Genomic DNA, 22,833 nt, shown 5'->3' on the forward strand with positions numbered 1-22,833 from the left:
ATCAACACAATATTCAGGGGTAATTGAGTCTTTAGGGCTGCCTCTTTTCTTATTCATGCTCCATAGAGGGCAAGCCTGGCAGGGCCCCGAAAGCCAGTGAGTATATACATGGCACTGACTTAAAACATCTCCCCCTGGTCTCCAACAATGACCAGGGATTGGTGTGCAGAGGGCATGAAACGGAACATTGCTTGTGATTATTTATAGGGAGAACATTTGATCCTCCCAACTCAGACATAATGTATTACGAAAGCTAAACCCCATGAGTGATGGGGTGGAAGTTAGATGTTAGAATTACTCATATAATTGGAACCTTAAATAAGCACATTCTGGATATTCCAATAGTGCAGCAACTAAGTGGAATAGCCAAAGCAAAACAAATATTTTTCCTGTCGTGTAATCTTTCCTTTGCACTTGACTATATCCTGCCCAGTAAGCTTGCACTTCACTATATCTGAAGTCTGGTAGACACATCTCCCTGCATGCTTTAGTTTATTGAGCTATGGGGTTTGTAATAAGACTTGGATTGAATTCAGCTCTCCTGTTTAAATATCAAATGTGCAATTCAGTCCATGGAGAAAGGGACCTTTCAACAACTTCTCAGTGAAGGAAAATAAGGATCAGGCAGGCTAGAAGACTTAACGTGCTTTAAAAAAAAAAAAAAAAACTTAATTCTAGATTGTACCTCTTAAAAGAATCACCCAAGGTTGCTCATTTCATAGCATTTCTGAGAATGCCAATTTCTTACTCTGTAGAGCAGGAAGTCATTCCTGAATTTAGTGTTGTGAGGAGTGCATTAGCAACTTAGTGGCTAAATACTTCATGCAGGGCCTCCCCAGTGGTGCAGCGGTTGAGTGCTGGGTTGAGAAGCTGCCCGCAGCCTCTGCATCACCGGTTCGATCCCCAGTCACCGGCGAGGGTCCCACATGGCACACAGACCTCTCCTACCACGCGCTGCTCCCCTCAGAAGTGTACTTAGTCCGTCTGCCTGTTCTATTCCCCGCTCTGAATTCTCACCCTCCCGCACTTGACTGTACCCAGTGCTTGTATAAATAAATAAATCTTTAAAAAAAGAAAAACGTATACTTTAAAAATACTTCATGCACATTTAACAATCTCCTCGTTGAGTTAATATTTCATCAGGAGGGTAAAGTCAATGTTCCTAAAAATACTAGAAGTTATAACTTTGTGTTTTTTTTTAAAAAAAAAAAAGCACATTAATATCAGGGGTCCTACAGATGGATCAGGAGGTAGAGGGTTTCTGTGGAAGGGGAAGATTTTCCTTTCATGGGGGCTTCACGTGCTTCAGACAGCTTAATGGGAGTGGCCCTGCAAGGGGAATACATTAAGGGTGATGTTGAGAACACAATCATGTCTCATTTCCCTTCGTGGAGTTTCTACATTTCCAGGCCCTATTTCCTTCATGAGTGTCCTCCACACCTGCTGGGCATACAAGCCAGTCTTATTCCAGAATACCAGAATACTGTGTTTTATTACTAAAGTAATTCTAGCAACATCTCAAGTGTTAAAGGCTCAAGGATGTGGACCTCCCTGGTGGCGCAAAGGTTGGGCGCTGGGCTGTGAAGCTGCCCATAGCCTCTGCAGCACCGGTTCGATCCCCGGCCGCAGGGCGCGGGTCCCACACGGCACGCAGACCTCTCCTGTCACGCCCACTGCTCCCCTCAGCAGTGTACTTCATCAGTCTGCCTGTTTTGCTTCCTGCTCTGGTTCTGGTGAATTCTCTTGCCCTCCTGCGCTTCTGATTTAACCCAGTGCCCAAAAATAGATGACTAGATCAAGAAGATGTGGTACAAATATACAATGGCATATTACTCAGCAATCAAAAAAGATAAACACATGCAGTTTGCAGCAACATGGATGGAGCTAGAAGGGATCATGCTCAGCTAAATAAGTGAGAAAGAAAAAGAAAAATACTGGATGGTCTCACTCATAGCAGGAATTTAGAAAACCTAAAGGGACCAGGAAAAAGACTAATCCAAAGTAAAAAATCAAAATCAACAAGCAAAAATCAACAAGCAACTATAAACCAGAGACACACTGGGGGGGAGGGGCAGGAAGAGGAAGGACTAGGGTCAAAATAAGGGGAGGTGCAATTGTTTGGGGAATATAACCGAAATGAAAATACATACACTGTGCAAAAATGAAAAATGTAAGAAATAAATATTTTTTAAATAAATAAATATTAAAAGTAAAGGCTCAAGGATGGGAAACGCTTTACTTATAGCTAAGACCACTCTGAAGTGGCCCAGTTTCTAGAATTAATAAAGCTCTCACGAAAAACAGACTGAAAGTATTTAACACTAGACTTTTACTATAAACTCCAACCAAAACACTTGATCTAAACAAAATAAACTTTGTAGGCAAGGGTGTTCTGTATCCTTGTGTAAAACATAAACAATATTACCTACTCATAAAATGTTAGGGTATTCATAAAAATTACATAACAATGAACTGCTGAATAATCAATAATAAACTGTTTATTTTGATTGTCACTTTTCCTTTTCAACTTCTATATCCTTTGGTCATAAAAGGAAATTCCATCTTTAGAATTTAGTTTACATTCTTAGCATTCCTCTGGAATTATAAAAAATGGGAACTATAGTACCTAACATCTCAGACTTTGCAATTCCCAATTAGAAAGTTGTCCACCGTACTTTAAATGTCTTTCTCCATGAGTTTTAAAGAAGGAAGTAGCAGTCATCTGATCTTACTTTCTATCTTCAGGATTTGGAGAAGCCTTTCTCGAATTTGCTTGGTGCGCACAGCATAGACAATAGGATTGAGGATTGGAGGAATGAGGAGATAGAAGTTGGCCAGCAGGGTATGGATTGGAGGAGGCACCTGGTGTCCAAATCGATGAATGAGGGAAGAAACAGCAATGGGGACATAGAAGATCAGGATGGCACAGATGTGTGAACCACATGTCCCCAAGGTTTTAAGCCTGGCCTCAGGAGTTGCCAACCCCATCACAGCCCTGAAAATCATCACATAGGAGGCAGCAATGGCCATTGAATCCAGGACCAGCACCAGAAAGCCAATGGTCAGCCCATAAACATTGTTGACCCTGCTGTCACCACATGCCAAGGTGACCACAGCCATATGCTCACAATAAGAGTGGGAGATGATATGGGCTTTGTAAAGGGGCAGCCGCAGACGGATCATCAGAGGCAGGGGTCCAATGTAGAATATGCCCCGGAGGAGGGCAGCCAGCCCCAAACGTCCCACCACTGCATTGGTGAGCACGGTGGTATGACGTAGTGGGTCACAGATGGCCACATAACGGTCAAAAGCCATGGCAAGGAAGATGCCTGACTCAACAGTAGCAAAACAGTGAATGAGAAACATTTGGGCCAAGCAGGCATCCAGGCCAATGTCACCAGCACCAAACCAGAAGATTCCCAGCAGTTTGGGCATGGTCGAAGTGGATAGAACCAGGTCAATGACGGCCAACATGCACAGGAAGAAATACATGGGCTGGTGCAGGCTACGCTCCACCCTTACCATGGCCAGAATGGTGACATTTCCCACCACCGCCAGCAGATACATGGAGCAAAAGGGAATGGAGAGCCAGATGTGCAGGGACTCCAGCCCTGGGATGCCAGAGAGCCAGAAGGAGCTCGGTACTGAGCAAACATTATGAAAAGAGAGCATGGCTCTTTATAAATTAACCTGCTCCCTTGTGCCCCCAAAACACAATAGAACTTTTTTCTGGAAATAAAAGATAAGAAAATTTTTAGAATAGCATCACTTATTAGATAAGAGGCTATAAACAGAAGAAATGCTAGAATGTCATAGTACACATTCATCTTATTACTGTATTATAATGGCTATGAAAATGTACCAAGCAAAGGCAAAATACATATTTGAGTGAATATGAGTATCTTTTTGCAACATGACTCTTGTAGAGTAGCGTCCTTGCCATCAATAAAAGAAATGACATAAGGCAGAGAGGTAGCTATTTAGTCACTTACCTCTGCAGGAAGGCTATGAGGTATCTCTTCAGAATCTTAGGTTTCAGAGTAAGGATTAGACTCCTTGAAAGAGGAGGCCCATTAATGATAAGAGATAGTGACAAATTCTTGGGACTCACAAGGCTTGATAGTAAATCAAAGCTTAAGCTTGGGGCTGGTGTTACCTATTAGGTTAGAGGAAATAATGTCAAATCTGCTGGTCAAATCACAAAGCAGAGGCATGGACTTGTTAAGAGGAACTTCTAGAGCAGAAACAGTGACTCCTGAAAGAAGCTGATTATTGGAGCCCAGTTGGTATAGTTCCACAAGACCTTCCTTTGTGAATACTGAATATGAGGATAAAATTCCTGAGGTGGGAGAGGGTTAGTTCTGAAGATAAATATTCAATCGAGTGGTGTGAAACCTAGGTGAATATTTAACCAAAGGAGAAATATACTTAAATCAGTCCAGAGCAACTCTCTAAATAAGAGAGCTATATGGGGAAGTCAAGGAAAGTTTTTTCAGATTCTAAAGGAACCAGAGAATGTTCTCTATATTAGAGGATTGTCAAAGATAAGAAGCATGTAAGCTTTTTCTATTTCTTGAGCCAGCTGGGTTGAACATAGCACAGTAGTCAGTAGCCTGTGCTTTGAAATTTTCCAGATGTGGTTTCTGATACTTGAAAGACACTTAGGCAAATTATTTTATCCATCAGTTAAATACCATGGACATATTTTCATCACAAACTTAAGTAGCATGACCAGGGGAAGTCACAAGGATCAAATGAGTATACATCGTCTCACATACAGTAAAATGAAGCATTAACTCTTAGAATATTTTTGTGTCAAACCAAATATAACACTTGGTAGAAGCCAACATGCTAGGCAGATGAAATTCCATATAAACCCATTCTTGTGACTTTATTCCACAGAATTCTTCATGACCTGGGTTTCCTCTCCATCTCAAGGTTCTCCCAGATCACTATACAGGGGAATAGTGTTGGCAGTAGCAGTAAAAAGGGAAGATGAAAAGGCAGTTCATTGGCAGTTCTTTTCCTGGGTAGAAAGGAATACGTAAGAACCAGCATGACTGAAGTGAACAAGTGAAGTGGAGTCAAGACTGTAGGTGGGAAACTGTCTTGGTTTCTGTGCCCTTTGAGTTGGGTGTCCTGTATTTCTCTCCAGATTTCTTTTCTATCCTCAGAAACTGACGCTTGTGGGCTACATCCCCCAGATCCCCTACTCTGGTTTCTGGGTGAACTCAGTCAACATGATGCACCAGCAGGAAATGAGGGTGAGGCTAGAGATCAAGAATTCCCCAACTCTCCTACCAGGCACAGTGACCAGTGCTGTCGTTTTCTTCTGACCAGTCACAGCTCCCAAAAAGTGACCCTTCCTGTATTGACAACTGCATCTCCTTTACCTGGCCAGGCCTGAGTTAGGGGATGCTGCTCCCCATTAGTCCTGGGGCTCTACCTTCCCTAGCCATTCTCTTCAGATAGCCCTTCAATTGCACCCTTGATGTTGTCATTTGTTTTTTCATGGTTATCTTTTTTTTCTACATAGTATATAATCCTCACCCATTTTCAGATGTCTTTTGTGAAGCTGACTGCTTCCTCAGAGGATACATCTAAAAGATGATAGTTTTCAGGACCAATTCCAAAGATAAAAAAAGCCATAATCTCATGTGGTTTTCAAGGGCTAAACAATCATTACTATGATTCCTAAGCTTACAATAAAGGGGTATTTGTCAATTTAATGCCCGCCTATAATCAACGAGCTGTTACAACTAATGTTACACTAGACAGAGGTATAATCATGTTTTGTTTTACTCCACAAAAATTGTTCCATGAAAAACATCAGCAGGACTTGCCAAGTGCCTTTGTCTTGTGTTCCCATGGTTGTCCCCATTAGAGCAGTTACTCTCCTGCACTAGATGCTGAAATAGCTTCCTCACTCTTATCCTTCTAATGACATTTGAGTCCCATCACTGAGTCCCATCCCGGGGCAGTGGTTTCCTTCTGAGCTTTGGCAGAGAGGTCATGTTGTAGGTGAATCTGTCTTACGCCACAGACGAGGCTAAATGTTAACCCTATTAGACTACAGGCAGAGTGATTTCTCCTGGAAGCAAACATGCTCTCATACATCACAGCCCTTGTTAGATCCAAGCCTAACTCTGGAGAGGGTGGATTTGATTTCTCTCCCTCTTTTCTCCTCCCCATATCTGACAATACACACAGCTGTTTTCCCAATAGATGCCATCTTCATCTCTTCGTCTCCAGGAATACATCATGAAACTGAAAGGGGCTTCCCACTACTGGAAAGAGTTTCAGCTACTAGGGGGTGAGTGGACTAAGCCTTGGGGTTAGCTTTGCCAGCCCTAGTCCTTTCCCTAAGACTCAAATACTATGAAACGCCTCCTTAATGTGTGCCCCTGTAATTGTGAACAGCAGAAGGAAACTACAGCTCTTGTTTGGGGTGCTGTGTGATTAAGACTCAGAGCACACAATTCCCACCTGAGCTCTATCCAAATACACTTGCCAATGCCAACAACCCCACCTCATCCTGCTCACTGCCTTCAACGTGGTTGAATTTTTCCATCTGCCAATTGTATGCTCTCTTGCCTCTACATACTTAAATGATTTTTTTTCCTGGTGTTAGAATGGCAAACATTTCTCTTCCTCATCTGGCTAATCTTTATACATGAACCTTGCAATAGCTTAGATAATTGTCTTGGAGAAACCTGACTCATTCTGTGCTGGGTGTCTGCCTTTATACTCTAAACACGTACTGCTCTGAATTGCTTATTCACAATGTATTTTCCCCAAAATGAAAAGTAAATTCCATTAAGAATAAGGATATTGCCTATCTGATTCTGCCTATAAGCAGGCATGTGCTAGCACAGGGATTATGTTGAAGTAGAACTAGACATCACACCTTTTTGGAGGGCTTCCTTCTACAATAGTGAAGCACAAGACTCAAGCCTCCTTGTGTGTGCTCTACATGGATTCCACCCTTTCTATGACCCCTTCCAAGAGATTTCCTTCCTTCTGCGTTTTATCCTGGAGATTTATATAGGAACAGTTTAAACTGAAATGCCAGCGTTCCCAAGTCTCCATCTTTATGAGCTGTGAACTATTCCTGATGTGTTCCTTTTCTAGCTTCCACTTTGTATGATGCTCTTACCTGGGCTGGGTAGTGTCAGAGCAAGAGCCTGGGGCTCTGCAAATGCCTCTGAGGGCTGGCACTTATAAGCATTCTGCTCAGGGGGTTGAGGGAATTCCATGTGGACTCTACCTCCCCATTTCTCTCAGAGAAGGAAAATAACTGGCTCTATCCCAGAAGGATGCATAAAATATAAATTTAAGCACATCTAACATTGGCATGTCAAGGTTAGTCCAGAGGAACCTAAGGAGAGCAGAACTTCTAATTGAGCCATGATCCCTTGGGTCCAAGTCCTGCTCTTGCTTATTGTCTCTTGGCTCCTTGTAATCCTCAGATATTCTAAGAATACAAAGTATAGAAATCAGGGCCTCCCCTGGTGGCACAGCATTTGAGCGCTGGGTTGCGAAGCTGCCTGCAGCCTCTGCAACGCCAGTTCAATCCTGTCTGCCGACGAGGGTCCCACATGGTGCGCAGAATTCTGCCATGCCTGCTGTTCCCCTCAGCAGTGTATTTTGTCATTCTGCCTGTTCTGTTTCCTGCTCTGGTTTTGAATTCTCTCACCCTCCTGTGCTTCTGACTGTACCCAGTGCTTGTATAAATACATAAATAAATTTTAAAAAAAAAGAACATTTAAAAGTATAGAAATCAGGCCTTTATAGAAGGATGAAGACTCTCAGGATTAGAGCTCAGTCTGGCTGTAAATCTAATGAGCTTTTATGTCCTTGCAGTATTTGCAAGTGATGATAGAACCTGAACTCACTTTAAGACCAATTTTTTAAAAATTACTGCATGGTCTCACTCATAGCAGGAATTTAGAAAACCTAAATAAGGGACCAGGAAAAAGACTAATACGAAATAAAAATCAAAATCAACAAGCAACTATAAACCAGAGACACCCTACTGGGGTAGGGGCGGAGAGAGGAAAGACTAGGGTCAAAATAAGGGGGCATGCAATTGTATGGGGAATATAACCAAAATGAAAATGCATACATTGTGCAAAAATGAAAAAAATGATGTAAGAATTATATAAAATTTTTTAAAAAACTGTAAAAACTATTAAAAAAAATTACATATGGCAGACTTTCACCCAGTCTGCTTCACATTAAAGGAAGGATCCCATGGACTTGACAGGTGAGAAGTGCATCTTCTCTTACATCTTCCTGAACCTAACTTTCCCAACCTAACATCTATTCCTCAGAAAGGAAAGAAATCATGCTAAGGAAATAGTTTTTCTGTATGTCCTCATGGGAAGCACCTCAGTTAGTGAAATGTCACACTTTTAGAACACATGGTGAGACATGGGATTTGAAGTCCAAAGGCTTGAGTTTGCAAGCCAGCTTGGTTCCCTACCCACTGTGTGACCTTAAATGAGTTGTTTCATCTCCACCTCAAGTGTAAACTGGGAATAATATCTATTTCTAGGTAGTTGTTATAACAGACTCCATATAAATGGCTAGTAAGAAGACAAAACACATCAGGTGTTTAATAAACAGCACCATTACCACTTTCTGTGCCTCTAGAGGGGTTAGCACTCATAGCCTGGGAGAGATATCCTGACTGTATCATTCAGAACAGGAGGATTCATAGCTAGCTTTTGAAATTTGGGTTGGTGATTAGTCTCCAATTGGCATATTCCACCTTTAAATTTGGAGCTTAGTAAGTGATCTATTTTGAGTGTCTTGTATGATTCTTATTCTATTATAACCATTCAATAAATCAAATGCGTTTGGATTAAATCATGTTAAAGACTGTAGTAAGTCCTCTTTCCATTATTTGGCTTTATGGGCCAACTCTTCAGACAGATATTTTTAAATGGAGAGATAATGAGATGTGAAGAGTAAAGACTTTGGATTAAATATTTAGATGGATGATTTTTCCTATAGTATAACAAATCTACATTAAAAATTCAGGTGTGGGGCCTCCCCTGGTGGCGCAGCGGTTGAGCGCTGTGTTGCAAAGGTCTCACAAAAAAATTCAGGTGTGTATTCAGCCTTGGGAATCAAACACTTTCCATGCTCATCTTAACGTTGCCAAGAAGAGGTCGTCCTGGCCCAAGGATGAGGACACCAATAGCAGACCTGATACCACCACTCAAAGGAAAATAATTAAGCTTGATGATCTTAATCAGTCATTTGAATGTATCATTAGTTTCCTATAGATGATATAACCAATTTCCAACATATAACCTAATCCAACCCAAACAATTTTTAAAGACAAAACTATTGAAGCCCAAGTTAAAACATGTTAAAACATGTTCAGGGTCTCACATCCGGAAAGGTGGTTAGGGCCAGCAGATGTGTTGGCTAAGACACCGTGTTATATGATCTTTGATCTTGAACAGACCCAGTTAATCTATTGCTATCCAGAGCCCTGAGGCTGGTGAGATCTTTTGGGATATCTTACTCATGACTTCTGACCTTTCCTTCCTAGCACACATTGACCATATATTTGTATCCATCCAGCTTAGAAAAGTTAGAATACGTTAGAATCCTGGGAATTACTCAGACAGAAAAGTGATGCCAAGAACTCAAGTTTCTCACCAGGAATTGAGCACTGCACAAAAAGGCACCCTATGAAGTGTCAGTAGCCCTGTCCTTAAAGAACCTTGAAGTGACAATCACGACCAGAGGACAAGCATTTCAGGACTCCTGTGTCCCCTCAGACTCAGGTCACAAGCATGTCTGGGACTTGTGACTCCTTGCTACACAAGCCACAACTCCTTGCTTCAACCCAAAGCTCAAAATTGTGGCAACTTTCCTGTATACTATATTCCCAACAATATTCAGAATATATTCCGTGACAAACATTGATTTCTGAAAAGAGAAGGCAAGGGCCAGTTAACTCAACTGGGTCAAATCCTGATTTTGTTGACAGAATTATTTGGACATTCTCTGGGATATGTAACGTAAATACTTTTATGAAGTATGAAAGCAATGAGGCATCAGGAAATCAAACTATTTTAAATGTCAGAAATATGGCAGTTGAAATCTTTCAACAATTAGTGAAATTGTCACCAGTGATAGTAAACTAAGGCTCATTGTACTTACTGTACTGGCCCTCTCCAGAGAAACAAATAGTGTGTATCTATTTGTCAGGGTGCTCCAGAAAAACACCAATAGTACTTAGTGATGAGTAGCTTACCAGTGGCAATAGATTCTGAAAAAAAATGAATCCTAAGGTTATTGTGTTGTGCAAATATCAGTATAAATTTATGCAGCCCAAGATGATGCAACCTTCTAGGCACCTAGGCTATGTGATGTAGCCAGTTGGGACCTCCATCGGTGACTGACATGATTATAATTGTACTGAGATGCCTTGAAAGGAAGTGGCTTACAGGGCTATGGAAGCAGACAATCCAAATAACCTCCAGACTGAGTGGGCAAGCTGGAAGGAAACCTGAGTCAATGTTTAATTCAAATTTGAATCTGAAGATCTCAGAACCAGGGAAGTCACTGGTGTAATCCTGCCATAAGATCAACTGACTGGAGACCCATGAGAAGCTAATTCAGTCTGGGTCCAAAGGCTGGTGGAAAGCTGTACTAGCACAGGAAAACTTCTTCAAAGGGGAGGAATGGTTTTTAGTCAGGCCGTGACTGATTGTCCCCCTTAATACAAGGGCACTGAATCCAATCTTTACTCAGTCTCAAATTTATATTTCATCCAAAAATACCCCCAAATAATTTGGGTACCCTGTAGCCCAAATTGACACACAAATGTAAGATCACAAGTCCACCCTTGTCAACCTGCTGCCTATAAACTATTTTTTTCATCATCGTTGCATAACGCTTCATTTCTCCCCTCAGGTGCAATCTCCATAATTCTCCCACCCCCACATCACTCATAAACCATCACCACAGCCCTTGTGCTCTTCCCTCTTCCTGTTTTGACTCCTCTCCATGCCCCTCTCTGCTGTCTGCCTCAGATCTATAGTTTGCCTGCAAGATTTTTGCCTTTTTCCTGACCCTTTGTCAGTTTCCCTATTTTCCGTCTATAAGTGAAAACATCTTACATTTTTCTTTCTCCTTATGACTGATTTCATGGAGCATAATCCCTTCCAGCTCCATCCATGTTGCTGCAAATGGCATTAGTTTCTTCTTGATCATTGCATAGTATTCCATGGTGTATATGTACCACAACTTCTTGATCCAGTCATCTGTTTCTGGGCATTTGGGTTGTTTCCATATCTTAGCTGTTGTAAATAGTGCTGCAATAAACATGAGTGCAGGTTTCCTTTCAAATTGTTTTTGTGTTCTTTGGGTAGATTCTTAGGAACAGAATTGCAGAGTCATATGGTAGATCCCCTTTTAGTATTTGAGGGCCTACCACACAGCTTTCCATAGGGGCTGGACCAGTTTGCATTTCCACCGGCAGTGTAGGAGGGGTCCTTTCTCTCTACATCCTCGCCAACATTTGTTTCCAGTTTTTTTTTAATACGTGCCATTCTCACTGGTGTGAGGTGGTATCTCATTGTTGCAACCCATAATTAAGAGCCCAGTGTTAAGACTATGTGGCCCTTCAGATGCCAATTGCAAACCAATGTTTTCACTTGTGCTTCTGACCAACTGGCTGTAGCCTGGAAGTTCCAAAGACCTAACTTTTTGAGTTACAAGTTAAGGACTCATTCCTAGATTTCCTTCCTACCTTCAACCCCCATAGCTTCAAATGCCAACCAAAAGTCTAAATTCTCACCAGTGCTTTTGACCAAATGGTTATAAAAATGCCTATGGGTTTGATTAGTTTGCTAAGGTGGCTAACAGAATGCAAACATCTTAACTAAATTGCTATAGTTGACCACCACTTGCCAGCAGGTGCCAGTGTCCTCCATGAGCGCTCCAGAAGGTTTAAAGTTTGGCATCTCCCTAGAGCACACCTGTCTTTGTTGGACCAGACTTGATGTTTCCAAGTAGCAACAGTCTGGAGAAAAGTTACTCTGGAGGCTGGTTGCCTGCACCTTTTGGGTAACCACCAAATTTAGGAGGTGACCTAAATGCCCAGAAGTCAGGCATCCTTTAGCCCACATGTGGATGTCTTGTCACCATTCCCAAAGTGACTTGCAAACTCAGCTGGATGAGTGGGAAAGGCCCCCAACTTGCAAAACGGCAGCATCAGTTTACAAAATTGTGTACACAAACTGTCATTGCCTTTACCTTGGGACAGAAGTAGAGAAAGGAAGCAGTGGGACATGGCAGCCTCTGCACAAGTTAGGAGTATTCCCGCCCCTCCCCACCCCATGCTCTTCCATGCCTCCTGAACTTTCTGGATGCTGTCATCTCTCCACTGCATGAAAAACTCTCTAGTGGTTATAGGAAAGTACCACAGGCCTTCCTCCTGGACTCCTCCCAGCCCTTCTGAGGAGTCCATTATAATGTGTTTCTTACTTTGTGAGTAATGCCAAAAACAAATGCAGGTCCATTAACACTCTGAATAGAATGGGACAGCCCAAAGTGAGGAATTATTTTCAACAATTTAGCAACCTCTGAAGTCTTTGTGTCTTGATGGGGAGCTCTTCCATCCAGCCAGCCATTCTGAGAAAGTACCCACAAAAACTAGTAGATACTTACAGCTGCCAGTCGTCCTGGACATTTGAGTAAAGTCTACTTGCCATTCTTCAAAAGGGCACTTGCCCCAATGTTGAACCCCCGTGGCTTTACGGTATGAGTCAATCTTGGTTATTCTTGGCACATATCTGGCAACTTGGGTGATCCATTGATTTTCTTTGCAAATAAGTGGCCTTTTACGATGGGCCCCTCTATACTTCACCGGAACGAGCAGCGTGTACTACCATTTGCCTCCTTTCCTCTCTCCTTGCTTCATTCCTTCTACTCTCCTTGTGTTCCTTCTGCAACCCTGGCCTCAATCATCACACAGTGCTGTCTGCTTCCTTTCCTTTCCTGTTTTCATTCCTCCTCCTTCCTTGCTTCCAATCTGGACATCTGTTCTTCCAATGTCTCCCTTCCTTGCAGTGAGCACCCTTTCTCTTTAAGGGTCCATCTCTCCTGTGTTCACTTCTACTCCTCTCCGCATTCCTCCTGTTTCCCCAAACCATCCTGTAGTCCCTCTGTGAAAATAGTTACAGGTTTAATTCCCCTTTCCTGGTATAAACACTAAATGCTGTATCACTTAGGAAGGACTCATTTCTACAGCACCTTCTACCTTAGTTAACTTTCCCTTTACATCAGAGTGCTCTGCCCAATTGTCATACTAATCATCCAAGCATTTTCCGGGGCATCTGGATTCACATCTGTGTAAGTACATTTGAGTAATCCTTCCAAGGAACTTTAGTAGCCTTTTGTTGGAGTTCTAGTATTTTGCCAAAACTCTCTTGCTTGGAAATCCCCTGCCTCAGCCCTACCAATAGTGTTCCAGCCTTTCCATTATCCTATTATTGGGATCCCAGAAGGATCTACCATTGAGACAGCTTCTGGTTCCAGGTTTTAGAACCTCTTGATGGAGAAATAAACCTCCTCACCAGTTTCCCTTAAAACCATCCTCTGTTCATCTGATACTAACAGTTTGTAGCATGGACTATATGTCTGCCCAAGGATGATGGGAAAGAAAAATAGAGGCAAACAAATTAGCCATTGTTTTAGTATCTTGTCAGTATGATAGGGTGGTTTTGCTCCAATTTAGGAGGACCCTAGTGTTAAAGGGGTTGTTTGAATGAACAGGAGCAACCTGCCAGATACTAAGGTCAATCTACCAATTCATCAGGAATTGGCAAAAGGAACTGTTATACCCCAGAGTGGTTCTTTTGCCCAAACTGGATACCCCATCTAGTGTGCGCAGAAGTCATTTAGTTTTTATCCTGGGGGGGGGGACTGCACATTGATATTATCCGGTAGGATGGCCTGGTATGTTTCCATATGCCCAGCAGTCAGCCAAAGTCCACCTGACAGGCTGCATTACTGGTCCCAATAATTGGATCAGCATTCCCAGTTCAACTCTTTCATGGACGCAAAGCCTGAAAGGCTTTCATAGGTCTGGTAACCCTAACGCTGGTGATTCATCAATTTGTACTTTATTTCTTCAAAGACCCATTACCATTCACAAAAGTTCTGAGTCTGGGCCTTTGAGGGCTTCAAAAAGTCCAAAGTTGGGGATCTAAATTCTACAAAACTTGGCCATTCTCCAGAATCCATGCAATTGTCTCTAACTGCTGGGAGACTTGAGAGCAGAATCACCTGTTTTCCTCTCCGTCATGAGGGTTTGTTTGCCTTTTTCAATTTCAAATCGCAAGTGTGCTACCTTTTCTTTGCACAGTTGGGCCTTCTGTAGTGACACCTTATAGCCACATTCTTCCAGGTGGTTCAAAACCAATATGGTGTTCTCTAGACAAGAGTCATAATCAGGACTGGTAATCAATAGGTCACCCACTTATTGCAAGAGGATTCCCTGTTCCAGTTGGATCTTTCAAAGATCCCTGACTAGTATTTCCCCAAAGTACTTGGAAAATTCTTAGATCTTTACAGAAGCATGGTCCACCAATATTGTGATGTACTTTTGGAGGCTGGGTCCTGCCACTCAAAAGCAAAAAGTTTCTGATCCCAAGTACCTATTGGGATGCAGAAAAAAGCATCCTTCAAGACCAACAACTGAAACCCCAGGTATACCAGTCAACAAGGTGTATGGATTTGACAGTTGGCTGTGTCCTCAACAATGTCATTAACTGCTCTCGAATCTTGCACAAATGACACTCATTTATGTGGGGTTTGTTTAGTGTAGGAATATTGTAGGGGGAGCAACAGGGCCGAATGAGGTCATTCTGAAGAAACATTGTTAATGCCAGCTGAATTCCCCTCAAAGCCCCTTTCAGAGGACACTTTTTCATTGGGGTCTGGATTCCTTCTACCAATTCTGTTTTTACAGGTTTACATTTTTGGCATGCCCAGGAGCATCAACCCAAACTATTTCATTTACCCTGTTAACAAATCTCAGGAGGCAGAGCTTCACCTGTTTTGGTAGAGCATCCTGATCATCATTTGATAAGCAAGGCACAACCTGGGGGTACCCATAAATGTACCCTCTGATCCTGGGGTGAGAAAACTGTCTTCAATTTACTAAGATCAGGACCAAGGCATGGAATTGGATCCTTCCATATAAACGAACTATGTTTAAATTTTTGTCACCAAATTGACACTCCAGTGGTTACAGGAAGGTTTTTTAGTTGTGGTCTTCCCACAACCCCAGCGATGGGTACAGTTTTCTTACTGACCCATGTTGACTTTGAATTTAGAACCAGATAGATTGCTCTGGTATCCACAAAGGAGTCTATAAAATGATGTCCCATATAAGTGTTACCCGGGGCTCCACAGGGGTTATTGCAGTAGGCCTCAAATCAAGTGGATCTCTGGGCCCCTCTAGTCCTCATCTGAAACATCCTCTGTGAACAACTGTTCAATGCAAGTTTGAGAAGGAATAACATTTATGAGCCATGAGCATAACTTTAATTTCTCCTGTGTAATTAGAGTCCACAATGCCTGGGAAGATAAATACACTATCTATAGTAATATCTGAATGCCCCAGGATAAGACTTACATAGCCCTGGGAAATCAGCCCAAAGATTCCCATGCTACCGAGCACACTTCTCCAGAAACATTAAGGATTAATTCATGAGTAAGATTAAGCCAATCTTGCACAACCCTTAGAGGCTGCTTCTAGATTGAGAATTGATTGGTGGGATTTACACCCTGAGGCTGGTGGTTTGGAATGTCGGGCTGAGACCACACTGCCTGAGACACTCCCTGTGCTCCCAACTGACATCCATATGGGGCTCTGGTTGGGGAAATGCCCTGGGACCTGGTCATTGCCCTGATTTGTTGGAGGGGCGTGCTGGCTCATGCCCCTTGGCCCCATTCCCAAAATCAGATAGCTGTTTGAGTGAATTTAGAACAGTGGAATGCCCAGTGGTAGCCATGTTGACAGTGGGGGCATTTGGTTTTTGGTTTAGCAGGTTTAGAAGTTTCACCTGAAACAGCACTGGGGCAATAATGACCAAAATGACTGGTTTGCCCACAATTATAATGGGGTCTGCCAAGTATGAACAGGATTTTTCCAGTTCAGCAGATCCCCCAGGGCAAAGGGTTTATAAGGCCAACAATACCCAGCAGGCTGACCCCATTCAATCTTCCCATTGGGAATTGATGAAGAGGGAACTGTCCTATTCACAGCAGCTCCCCTTACATTTTGGGTACCTCCCCTTGTATGAGAAGGCCTCCCGTATTGTTGGGGGTTAGTGAGGTTTGCAGAGCCCTCACAGCCTCCTCAGGAGGGGCACTGACCCCACCTGAATGGAAGGGATTCTGTGCCAGTGGGCTCAAGGCTGCCATTTAATCGGCAGTCCTCTTCTGCGCCTCTATTACCACTGTCAGGGCAAGGGGATGGTGGTTGGTCCCCTTTCCTCTATGCTATTAAATGTGTTTCACCTTTCCCCAAATCCAGTTTCTGGAGGGCAACCTGTATCTGCTCTTGGAGTTTCTACAACTCTTGCAGTTTTTCAATAGAATTTTCACCTGCTTTCAGGGCAATTAGCATGCAATTAGCATGCATGTCCAAACAATATTCAATGCCAAAAAGTCATGAAAAGACATGATTCAGGATGGTGATGAAGACTCCTAAACTCACATCCTCCCATGGATACATGGAATCTACAACTACATTTGGAAAATTTTCCTTTGAAAGAAATCCAGAACTAGCTGTGTAACTCTTACTCATCAGGTGATTAAGGATAAAGTCCACATTAAATGGGTAGGACATGCTCAGAAACAATTGTCATAAACTCCATCCTTGATGTAGGAACACACAACTGGAAGAAAACTCAACTCCCATCTTTTCCCTGAGGAGATAAGGTTTTGGATCCTAAATCTGGTGTCCCAACTTAGACTTCCACCTGAGACAGTCTCAAAACACATCTACCTTAAATAGCTAATGAGGTTTGCTGCCACAATAACCACAAGGCTATATAGAAACTAAGGGATAGTTCTTACATGGTTCATGTATACTCCTAGCTAACTCTCCAGGACCCAGTTGAAGCAGCAGCAGACTGAAATGTTCCCCGTGAAAGACTATTTGCTTATTTAAAACTCCCAAGGGACAGTCTTCTAGTTTATTTCATATTGACAGGATAGCTCAAATACTTTCTGGAGAACGTGGAATCTGACTTTAAGCTCCCTTGGTCTTGAAGCAAGAATGGTGCAGTGATAAAAGGGCATGTCCCTCTACCTGTCCCACTAGACCCTCTAGATTTAACAAACTTGTTTTCTTACATACCAGGGGGAAAAGAACATTCCCCAAGAAGATAGCATCAAAATTGCTAACCTCCAGGTGATAGCAAAGCAAGCAGGTGCCAACCTGAATCTTCCCCAAAATCTCCAGATGCCTGCATACAAGGATAGACATGCTTGCTTCCCCTTCCACTCCCTTGTAGCTCTAGATAAATACCTCTGCCCTCTGCCAAAGAGCAGGATGGTGGTCTTTCAGACATGAGTTTGCTGCCCTCCTCAGTTTATCAACAAGATAAATCACTTTCTTTTCCTCAAACTGCTTCTATTGGCTAAGGGAAACAGGTCAGCATTCAATATCAGCTTCATTCCAGATCTGGGGTATGTCCAGGAAAGAAACTTGGGCATCTTTCTGGCATCCTGTTTGTTTTGTGTGACTGCCACCCAGGAAACATCCCTTGATTACCTAACTCTGAAGGCCAGCAGGGGCTGGGTACACGTGACAGAAAAATATTATTGGCTGTCTCCTCAAGGCGCAGTCTAAGATTGCAGATGGCTCCATATTTCCATAAAGGAGGTCTATTTGCTTATCTTAAAAGCTGTAACCTAAAGGGCATATTTCTGACTTAATGTACAATAAAGGGGACCCCCCTGTGGCACAGCAGGTTGAGAGAAGTGCTGTGAAGCTGTCTACAGCCTCTGCAGCATGGGTTCAATTCCCAACCAGTCAGGGAGATACCCACATGGCGTGGCAGACCTCTCCTGACTTGCCCACTGCTCCCCTCTGCAGTGTTTTCGGTTGTCTGCCTGTTCTGCTCTCTGCTGTCTCTGGTGAATTCTCTCACCCTCGCACACCTCTGGCCTGTACCCCAGTTATTGCATAAATAAAAATAAATCTTTATATATACATATACAATAAAGGGCAACTGCAATGCTGCAGGACAGAGATGGGAGTGACAGCTTTGAGAGCATCTTCATGCTGTCCTGCTACATTCCAGGTCACCAGTATCTCCAAGAAAGGAGCCTGTGCCCAAATCCAGCACAAGTTTTTAAAATTGCCAAGTGGTATTTCATTCAATTACCTGGATCTGGTAGCCACCAGAGCTTATAGTCCTGCAGGATCTGCAAGCTGTAACAGTTCTTGTCTATCACCCAGGGCACAACTCAGAGACAGGAAACACTGATCTCTGTCTTCCACTGAAAGAGGTATATTTGCATACTTTACAAGCTACAGACTGAGCGTTTGGCTTCCATTCAACCTAAATTTAGGTGCTGACTGAGGGCCTCCCCAATGGGAAATCTGCAAATATGGGAGCCATTAATAAGAAAGAAGACTGCATCCACTTAATAGAAACTCTAAACAAAATGGGAATGAAGGAATCTACTTCAATATAATAAAGGCCATATATTAAAAATCAATAGCCAATATAAAAAAGGCCATATATTAAAAATCAATAGCCAATATAAAGCTTAATGGTGAAAAACTGAAACTTTTCCCTTAAGATTGGGAATAAGAGAAGAATGCTCATTGTCACAATTTCTGTTTGGATGTTTTGATAACATATCAAACACAGGAAATAGAATCCAGGTCAAAAGAAGTAATTCATTACTTATAGATGATATTATATTATGGGTGGCCCAGCAGTTTGTGTGCAGCACTGTGAAGCTGTCTGCAATCTCTGCAGCATGGGTTCGATTTCCCACTGGCCAGGGAGATACCCACATGGCATGGCAGACCTCTCCTGTCTCACCCGCTGCTCCCCTTAGCAGTGTATTTCAGTCCGTCTGCCTGTTCTGCTCCCTGCTCTCTGGTGAATCCTCTCACCCTCCCGCACCTCTGGCCTGTACCCCAGTTCTTGTATAAAAATAAGTAAATCTTTAAAAAATTCTAAAGATTCCAAGAAGTTATTAGAAACAAATGAATACAGTAAAGTGACAAGTTACAAAATCAACATACAAAAATCCACAGCCTTTTTATATACAATGAACAAGCAAGAGAAATTAATAACTTCATTTACTATTTTGAAAATTAAATGCCTAAGAATCAACCTAACCTAAAGAGAAATGACTTATATAAGACATTACTAAAGGGACTTAGATAGCAACATAAGAGATGGAAAGATATCTCATGTTCATGAATGGGGAGAATCAGAAGGCTAATCAAAATGGTTTTCCTGCCTAAAATGATATACAAATTTAATACAATTACCATGAAAATAGCCATATTTTTCAAAAAATTGAACAAAAAGTATTGTAAGTTATTTGGAACCCAAAAGTCCTCAAACTGCAAAAGCAACCATGACAAAGGAGAGAAACATGGGTATCATGTTACCTAATTTCAAACTTTATTACAAAGCAAAAAGTACTAAAAATATCCTACTGGCACAAAATAGATACATGGCTCAATGGAACAGAATTGAAAGTCCAGAAATAAATCTACATACACGCCAGCAACTAATCTATGATAAAGTAACTATGACCATGAGATTAGGAAAGGACATTCCTTGTAATAACTGGTGCTGGAAAAATTAGAAAGCCACACAAGAGTGAAGTTGGATCACTTGCTAACCCTATATACAAAATAAGGACCAAATGGAGCAAAGATTTAGATATAAGACCAGCAACAATAAAATGCTTAGAAGAAAAATTGGTGATATATTCCATGATAACAATGATAAAGATACTTTTGGTGATTAACCTCTATGTCAAGGGAATTGAAGAAAAAAAAAAAAAACTTGGATTACCTCAAGTTTAAAAGCTTCTACATAGAAAATGTAAGATGATTAAAGATACCTTATTGCATGAGAGAAAATATTAACAACATATAACTGACAAGGGATAACTGATTTATAAACTCATACAATTCAACATAAAAGTTAAATAAAAATAAATGTGCAGCAGATATAAACAATTCACTAAAGAGGATCCAGAGGGGGGCCTCCCCAGTGGCGCAGCGGTTGAGCGCTGGGTTGCGAAGCTGCCCGCGGCCTCTCCGGCACCGGCTCGATCCCTGGCTGCTCCCTGGCCACCAGAGGAGGGTCCCACATGGTGCGCAGACCTCTCCTGCCGCCCGCTGCTCCCCTCAGCAGTGTACCTTGGTCCCTCTGCCTGCTCTGCTCCCCGCTCTGGCTCTGGTGAATTCTCTCACCCTCCTGCGCTTCTGACTGTACCCAGTGCATGTACAAACAAATAAATAAATAAATAATACATGCCTCTTAAAAAAGAGGATCCAGAGGGCCAATAGACATATGAAAAGTTCACTAATGTTCATCAATGCTTTTAATAAGAGATGCAGTTTAAAACCTGCAAAAACAATGAAATACCATCTCATACCTGTGAAAACATTACATATTAAAAAGACCTCCATTAACAAATGTTTGAAAGGATACAGAAAAAAAGGAACCTATTACACTGTTTAGGGAAATGTGAACTGGTACAACCAGTATGGAAAGCAATCTGAATTTATCTTAAACTAAAAAAAGGATCCAGCAGTTCCACTCAGGGTTATACCTAAAGAATAGCAGCATTGTTTACAATAGCTGAGACTTGGAACCTAGATGTTCATCAACAACCTAGATGTTCATCAATGGATGACTGTAAAGATTTGTTCTTTCTAGGACAACTACCATGGGGATTGGGAGCCAATTGGATTTCTCCTCAGAAATACTGGCAAGTGCCATTTTTTTTTTTTCATAATCCCTCTCATCAAAATGGAGCAGCATGAATCACTAATAGTGATTATAAAAGTATCTGCTTGTCTTGTACCTCAAATTCATACAGAAAACATTAAATCTCTGCCATATTTTCTGAAATTATTCCCCCTGCTTTACAAGCATTTTCTTTACCTATTTTTCTATTATATACTTTTCAGAATATGTACACTGCCACAAATTGTTAAATATGGAAGTGTTTCACATGCTGTAGAAACCAAAGAAATGAATTTTTGCTTTTGTGCATTATTTATATAATGCATATTTAAAAAATTAAACAGGGCAATTTTTTAAAATGAACTCACTTGATACTGGGTTAAACGCATATTCCCTTCTGGAATTCTATCAAGGTTTGAGCAGTAAAAGAATAGCAACAAATGTCTGTGCCACTAGGTATGGTGGAAAACAAACTAGCCTTGCATGACTCTGGGCAGAATAAAGTACCCACAGGAATGGGCATGCACCTATTGTAAACTATGATTTCAAATACTTATTTTTAAGCAAAAATGGATGAAAAATAGTCAGAATGAAGAATTACAAAATTGGGCCTTCACACTTAAGTAATTCTATTTTCCTTTGTATAGACTTGTTTTTATATTATCAAGTTTTTTAATGCAGTGATTAACACTAAAAACGAAAAATACATATTGGTTATACCAGTATCTAATGATTCTTCCCCCATCCTCTTGTGAACTCTCTCCCAGTGTCTCCCTTGGAGTACTTAAATGCCTCAGGCCTATGGGGAAGACAGTTAGAGACCTGGAGACAGTCAAGGGTCCCAACAGGAGGGGAGAAATTAATCTGTTTTTTAGTCCTGGGAGGTGGAGGCAGATGAGGGGTGAAGACTGCTCAAAGGGGCAGTATCTGAAGGTCCAGAGGGAAGGGCACCAATTGCTCTGTGCAACCCTTGGGAAATACCTGGCTATTTTCAGCATCTGGATAAAGCAGGGACACAGAGATTGGTGAAGAGACCAGGGGCAAGCCCTTCTCTTGACTGAACAAAATTCATCCAAGCATCCAGACTGTACAAAACGGAGCTTGAATTCTGTGGACAGCATCCCCAATGGGTGAGTACCTTCTAGAGAGCTGTCCACTGGAAACAGACTCGGAGTTTCAGAAATTACCTTTGCCTTTTGATTCAATCAGGACATGTCTTTTTCCAGATCTAGTAAAAAGTAAAAATGTCAAATAAAAATTGGCCTGGGCAATGAGTAAAGGAAGAGGAGAAAGCCCAAGGTAAAAGACTTGCCTAGTATTCTCCAGCAGAACAGGACAGTAAAAGATTGGACTGTCCCAGGCTGATTGGGTCTCTTGTCTTTAACTCCACCATCTGGCAACCTTCTCTCCTGACCTGATCCTTACACCACTAGCAGTTCTTCTAATTGAGCAAGATTTTTAAAATGCTACGCGTAGTCAGGAAAGAAGAATGTGGAATTACCACGGCCACATGTAAATAACATGGTATGGATGGAGGGAATGAACCAAAGGGGAACAGTGTATTCCAGCGGCCAGGCTTCCTAATGTTTGAACTTCTATGTGCAACACACTTACAAATGTGTCACTGAATGCATGAAGCAAGAGGTAGCCAATACTCTATGTCACAGATTGGGAAGTAGAATAGAAAACAAGGCAGAAAAATTAGTTGCTAAGTCAGAGTCACCAACAGTTAGTATTTGAACCTAAATCTGCTTGCTTCTAATCATGCTTATTTCACATTAACAAAACCCCTTTCAGAAACTTCAGACCCATCAGAATGCCTCTCCCAGGACTT

General features: G+C 41.9%; 1 protein-coding gene across 1 annotated transcript; it reads right to left on the bottom strand.

The window, feature by feature from the left end:
• Positions 1-2,718: 2,718 nt before the first annotated feature.
• Positions 2,719-3,672, bottom strand: OR52M1 (olfactory receptor family 52 subfamily M member 1; the record flags this gene model as incomplete). The annotated part of the gene is made up of 1 exon (XM_084250973.1): positions 2,719-3,672. One exon carries the CDS (start codon positions 3,670-3,672, stop codon positions 2,719-2,721), a length of 954 nt encoding a protein of 317 aa, XP_084107099.1.
• Between the last annotated feature and the right edge of the window lie 19,161 nt (positions 3,673-22,833).

Source organism: Talpa europaea (genome assembly GCF_964194135.1).
Source record: "Talpa europaea genome assembly, chromosome: 1".
NCBI lineage: Eukaryota > Metazoa > Chordata > Mammalia > Eulipotyphla > Talpidae > Talpa > Talpa europaea.